The sequence below is a fragment of the Pempheris klunzingeri genome, chromosome 7, assembly GCF_042242105.1.
Source record: "Pempheris klunzingeri isolate RE-2024b chromosome 7, fPemKlu1.hap1, whole genome shotgun sequence".
NCBI classification, from domain to species: Eukaryota; Metazoa; Chordata; class Actinopteri; order Acropomatiformes; family Pempheridae; genus Pempheris; species Pempheris klunzingeri.
In genome coordinates this window covers 5012988-5019946 of record NC_092018.1, presented here as the reverse complement: position 1 = coordinate 5019946, position 6959 = coordinate 5012988, and the positions used below count along the sequence as shown (strand labels likewise).

The window sequence follows — 6959 nt, the reverse complement described above, 5'->3', positions numbered from 1 at the left end:
CTTTACACCGTGTTCCTCGTCTTGCCCAAATTTCTTCTCAGGTAAAAAGAAAAAGCCTAAAAATGCCAGAAAATAATGAGTTTTAGATCAGTTACAATTTACTTTATTAGGTTTCAAAATGTAAAGATACCCACAAACAAAGATGTATGAAAATAATTTGCTTTGAATAATAATTTGTCTGATTGTTTTTTTTCCACTTATTTAATAAACTATTTACATAAAAATTTCATCTACTCTTTCTCCCTCCTAAATCTGTGAAAAATATATTTTTATTTCAGAAGTTTAACTACTTTGTCCCCTACGTCACTGAAAAGTCTGTTCCAGTATATGTGCACCAGAGGTGTCAAGTTTCCACATCACACTTCACACAAGTTGTATATTAGACTACAAGTACAAACTAGTCGAGAAGTACACTTGGAGAGAGATGAATGTGAAAACACCTTCCCAGTTTCAAGTTCTGCACATGAATCATTCTGCACAGTGAAGCTCAAACATCCTATTCACAAGCAAAACACATTTTTGAGCGGATGGGTACATTAACTTAAAGTCACTGGCAATTGATAAACACCTCCAGAGAAAGCCCCCCGTCATCACTCACTCAATTCTGCCACACCTTAAGGAGGTCTTATCAATTAAGGCCTGATAAGTTATCGTTTTCCTCCTCAGATGAGTTGAGTTTGTCTCTGCAGGCTGAGCCAAAGGATGCTTATGTCAGAGGGGAAGAGTTGTAGTCCTCTTTTCGTGGGCCACAGGATAATTTGTCATGTCTTCATGGACATTAGTATCCACAGTCCCCTGCCTCACATTCTTTGGCAGGAAGCTCTCATCACTGTCCAAACTCTACTCTGGACAGGAGAGTCATCCCACGTGATGTTTTTGCCCAGGTCACGGTCCAGTGGCACTGAGTAGTGCGTAGCCTTCTTTCTACATTGCCCCCTCCTTCTCCTCTCCTACAAGCATTTATCTCTCTGCATGGTTTTGGCAGCGATGTGCTTTTCCCAGCATTTAGCCAGGAGAGGGAGAGAGGAGGGGAGAGGTAGAGAAAAGAGGCCTTTTCAAGCAGGGAATGACGGACGCTTTATTAAAAGAGGCAGGGCCTTTTGAGAGGCTGGCCCCTCCGTGCTCCCCCCACCCCATGTGTCTGGCCCATTGTCACGGGGCGGTGGCAGCAACCCCCCCGCCGGGCGCTTTGTCACTGTAAGTCACCTCACAGACTGAAACAGTCCCACTCTGAAAAAAACACACCCATTCTTCACAGTAACTCTACGCTATTCTGGTACTGCCTGGTCCGTGAAAAAAAAGAATTGTCTGGCTGTCACAAAACATACAGGAGACACAGAGATGGGCGTGACGTGTGGGGAAGAAGGGACAGGAGAAAGGAGGGATAAAGTTAGGGTGACACAGGGAGTTGTGGTGGAACAAAACCTGAAAGGTGGAGAGGATCGATGAGATGGAGAGCAGAACACAGAGTGTGATGGAGGACAGAGGGGTGAGAAGGAGATGGAGATGAAGCAGAAAAAAGGAGCTTGAGGCGTAAAGGAAGTGAGGTAGTTAGAAAAATTAAGTTAGTGAAAACAGGAAAAAAGTGGCCAAGAAGAGCTCGGATGTAGACAAGAAACCCACAGTGTGAGTGTGAGGTACCCATTTGTTTTTGGCTGTGTGTGAAATGTGTGTCTTTAGATACAGACAGCATTCCTCCAGAGATAAACCCCTGGGCCCCCGTCCCCTCAACCCCCACCCTCCCCAGTCTCTCCACCCACCATGCTTACTCAAGTGTGTGTGTCTGGGTGCGAGCGTGTGTGCATGTGCGTGTGTGTGTGTGTGTGTGTTCGTGTTTACGTCGGACGGGGGTCTGCGTGCCATGTACCGCAGCATTTGCAGGGGGCAACAGAAAAGACAGCTGTGTGTTTGAGAGAAACAGAAAACGTAAGAAAGAGAGAGTGGAGGGCCAACAGGCATGCCAGTCAAGACCGTCACTTTTGGAGTGAGTACCACCATCTCTGCTGCTCTTCGTCTCCTCTTCGTCTTCTGCTCTTTCACTTCGTCTCTTTTCCTGCCACTCTCTCGCTGTCTCTTCATATTCTCTCTCTCTGTCTGCACGCTTCTCTATCACTCACTTGTTTTATTGCTGTCTTTTTTGCAATGTTATGTAATTGTTATAAAATCCCTGGATGCATTTTCTCAGCTGTAATGCACCTGCCAATGCTCCTTTTCTTTATCCTTTCATATCAGACAGTAACGGGCCAATACTTTTGTCACTGGCTTTGCTCCCAGTTTTAAATCCATTTCTTTCATCTTTACCTTGTGTCTAACACATGAATATCGGCGTATTGGTATTTACTCTTTGTCCATTTTGTTCAAGCTCTTTTTTTTTATTCAGCACATGCCCCTCTGCATTTGCTTTCTGTTTGCTAAGTATCATTCTTGCTCTCAGTCCGTCCACATGAACTTTTTACTGTTTTGGAGGCTTCTCCTTGGGTCCGCTCTCACAGCGTGTTTGTGTTTTCATTCCTGAATATGCATTCGTGTGTAGCAATGACAACGACAAAGACAAATGAGAGACAGAGAGAGAGAGAAAGAAAGAGAGCACAGTGTAAACCTTGGTCCTGTTTAATAAGACAGTGATTTGTCACTTGTGAAAAGCAGATCAACTTAAGTTTATGTTATGTTGTGTTTTAAGCTCTAAAAAGGGGTGGAGTGGTAAGAACACATGCAAGTCACTGCTTACAGACCCAAACATAACTTGTCCTGATCAAACTCATTAGAAGTAGCCTCCCATAGCAACATGGGAGGGAGCTTGAGTATCTTTGAGAATTGTGATGCATGTGCATCCAAGATTAGTACAAGTGCGTATATGTGAAGGTGTCTACGGTGATCTGTTTTCCTCCTTAATCTTGTTTTTGACCTCATTTGTTCCTCTGTTTGATGTTCAGATTGTAGGATGTCAACCAGGATTAGCTGTGGTAAGTAAACTAGAGATGAGTAAACTGATTAGTGGGTCAATTAATGGGACTCTTTCAGTGTGAAGACTATACATGAAGTCTATAGACTACTGAATCTACTGAGCCAGCAGAGGTAATGGCAGCACAGGGCGCTCACAAGGCCCTGCACTGCTGCCTGGATGAGTATAAGTGCTTATGTTTTGTTAAGCACACTGTGTACCTGGGGTAACAGAGGAAGAGGTTGTGACGTTTTACTTTAGATGATGCAACTTGTAGAAATGTGCTTATTGCATTACAGTTTAGCTGTCTGAGGATTAACTGCACTCAGCGTTACAATGCTGTCAGTAGTTGTTGTTTTCACTTTTTGCAGTATTTCATCATTTTTAGTTCTTCTCAACAATAAGAGAAAGTTGCCAGTAAACAGACCAGCTGGCCAAAAGGAAAACAGTGGCCAGTGGTTAATTTAACAAAAGAAGCAGGCCAGCAGTGTAAAAATACTCTGTTGCTCTGTTAAAAGTTCTACATTCAAAGTTTTCTGTAAAAGCAAAAAAAAAAAAAGTATCAGACTTCTGTTAAGTATTGAAAAATAACTACTCATCATGCAGAACGACCCCTTTCAGATATTCCTTATATTATAAGTTTACAGTATATTAGTATACTGTATATGTTTTATAGGCTTAGTATTACTGATGCATTAACTCATGAGTAGCATTATAATGTCATAATACCTTTGAGTAGTTTTATCTATAACAAAATATATTTTACAAACTAATCACATGCTCTGTTAGTAAAATCTAATAAAGTAACTAGTCACTATGGCATTCGAGTAAATATAGTGGAGTAATATTTCACTCCAAAATGGTGGACAGGATCTTAAAATTCTTGCTTTCACTAGGTTTTCTCTGTCTGTTTTTGCAGGTGCAATCCTGAAGCATCCCTCAATTAACAGTGCAAATATGCTATCGGTTATATTATCTATAACTTTATTTAGAATTGTATGAAGTCTGAATGTTTATTTTTATAGTATTAGACTACAGTTTTATAGATTTCAGATACTGGCCTGATCTGGCCTGATAATTTGTATTCTTATATATTATACATTTTTCTGTCCCTCCAAACCGTTATATTCTGCATAATTTCTGTTGTGTTACTGTGCAGTAAAACACAGGATGTTTACCATATCTTGATCCTATCCTCCATAGGTTCCAAGCCCTATCTCCTCCCTATGGATTTCACCTCTTTGTCACCCCCACAAAAGATCACAATAACCATGACAATCTCATCTTCAAGCGCTGAGGCTGCAGCAGGGCCAGATATAAAGAGACAATCAATGAGTACGGCAAGGACAAACAGTGGGATTCAGAGAGGGGGAGGCTGGGAGTGTGAGAAAGTAAATAGTAAAAATGGGACGAGACGCTTCGCCTCATGCAGGGAACAGAAGCAGACAGACAAATGGTCGGACAGACAGTCAGATTTACATACAGACAGACAGTGTTGAGTGGGGGAACGTAACAGCTTCATTCCAGTGCCCTGCTCACTTGCTTCCTGTAAATGTGTCCATAGCTGAACGCTCCCACGGGTCTCAGTCTCACTGACTACATTTACTACATCTCTGCAGCCGGAAACAGCCCGCTGCCCGCTCAGGCTCTTCAAGCAGCCTAAGAGATGAAGGCAGAGATGGAGGCCCGGGAAAAAAGGACACAGAGAAAAGATCAATTTCTAGAACAAATGCAAGTCAGCAGAAAAGGCTGATGAAATGGCTGTTTAAGCACTCTGCAGTGATTTCCATATCCGCTGTTTAGTGCTCCCTTAAAATGTATACAAACCAGCCCATCACAGAGTTTAGTTTAAATACATCAAGATATTGAGTTTAGCAGGGAAAAAAACAGCAGACTTTATCCAGAGTTTGGTGTGCTTGCAAAATGTATGTTGTTTAAAGTTCACAAAATTACTGCAAGTAAAGCAGGACTTGTGACATGCTGAACATACGTATGCACCTTATTTTCACCTTTCTGCTGGGTGTACAAATAGCTGTGCAGGCTCTTAAAATATTTATGATTTGCACCTGGTGCTGCGTCTGCAAATTTGTGTGTGTGTGAGACGGAGAGAAAAAGTGAGAGAGAGAGACAGACAGAGAGAGAGAGAGAGAGAGACAGAGAGAGAGAGACTATTGTGTGTTTTATGTTAATTTTATTAGAAATACGGAGATTTTCTGAAGCAGGTAATGGTCCCATATCCAAATAAAATCACTGTGGATCTTTGGCAGAGAGATTCTCCCATTGACATTCAGTAGAAGAGATCCAGGATTTGTCTCTTGACAGCGTTAGCAAAATGGCATTGGCTCTCTCTCCTGTACGAAAGAGGTTTGTTCAGACATAGACCAGCCTGTCTAGACTGTTTGAAAGTACAAGGTAGACTTGGTCCGTTTATAAATCAGTAAATCAGCTGGGCCAAAAGATGTTTAAAGGGATTAGATGGAGAAACAAAATACACTTTTGTTTTACAACTTGTACTTACAGTATATCTCAAACCTATATAAAGGGCCTAGTCTCTGATCATTTTAAGGGGTCACAAATTAAAAAGATGATTGGAACCCCTGATTTAGCCTTTCCATCCACTTGCAGCAATCGTTTAATTCTGCTTGATCTATAGGAAAATAGTAATAGTACTTACAATCAAATATATCTAGATATGTGTAATGCAACGTTTCTTTGGGCTTGTAGTCACAGTAGGCAGCTGTGTTTGCTCAAATCACAAAGATTCTCCCTGAAATGTCTTCTTGCAGATGATATGAGTTAAATGAATGTTGTGTTGCTGAGCTGTTGAAGCTCTAGTGATTAGGTGGTTTTCCACATGCTATTAGATCAACAAAAGCATATTTGAAGGAGGTTCCTTGTGGTTGCAATACAGCATTACAGTGTGTGTAAGTAATCCTTAAACGCTGTGCTTACAGCCAGTACTGCAAAGACAGAGGGGAAACAGTTTACACAAAGATTTCATCCAGATGGAGAGAAAGCAGACAGAAGTTACAACAGCCATTTTCAAACCCGCTGTGGACGCATAACAGCATGTTCTCAAATCCTGATCTTCACATTTAGATCACAACACAGTTGTAAGATACTGAGATTCGACCGCTGCCTTCCCATTCATGCCTCACATTGTCTTATTTCTCCTCCTCTCTCTTACACACACATACGTTCAACCTGATTCCATTCACAATCGAGTCACACATACACACAATCGATCTCTTGTGAAAATGATGATTCTTCAGGTCCAGTCGCCCGCTGTAGAGGATCTTTGTGGCAGGGTCGTTCATGTTGATATCAGACATGCCTCCTCGCTCATACACAGACACACACACACGTGTATACATTGAGTTTTGCAACACTGCAGTCCACCAGCGAGGCGGTGATGTCATTCTGTCTGCTGCAGCGCCAGCAGAGGAGGCAAGCGAGGGGGGGAGAGGGAGGAACGTAAGAAACGAGAGATAGAGAAGGGGAAGAAGGCAACAGGAAAGACGAGCTGAGATAAAGACGAGGAGAGGGGAGTCAGGGCCGAGGATTTTCTGTGATGAGATAGGGGAATAATTTTACTTGGTAATTTTGAGCCTCATTATGAGGAGCTTTGCACCGTCTAAGCTTAAGGACAGTTGCACAATCATTGCACAAGTGTGTGTTGATTTTGTTAATTTTAACCGTGGAGCTGCTGAGCAGGTTATTGTCTCTGTTGGTATTATTTCTGTTGCTCCAAACAGTATGATTAATGTGCTCGCTCATTTATGTTCAGCCCCAGAGCACAAAGCTTGTCCGCTCTCCATGGGAATAATCAAAGAGAGACACATTCATCTAACTCATACTGGAGTACAGCAAGACTTAGCAGAGGAATTTCCACAGAACTATTTTAGACTGCCCCTTTATGCATGTGCACAGTACCTGTTTATGTCTGAGTTAGTGAATGGGTGTGGTTCCCCTGCATCCTTATCTCGCCACACCACACGCTCACTTCTTGACGCAAGCA

General features: G+C 42.1%; 1 protein-coding gene across 1 annotated transcript in view; it reads left to right on the top strand.

The window, feature by feature from the left end:
• The first annotated feature begins 1810 nt into the window (after positions 1–1810).
• Positions 1811–6959, top strand: part of LOC139203494 (ankyrin-1-like) — a 39757-nt gene continuing 34608 nt past the window's right edge. Inside the window, exon 1 of the mRNA XM_070833276.1 lies at positions 1811–1984. Coding sequence (XP_070689377.1) covers positions 1958–1984 — 27 coding nt within the window. The 5' untranslated portion in view covers positions 1811–1957. The remainder of the gene's footprint in view (positions 1985–6959) is intronic.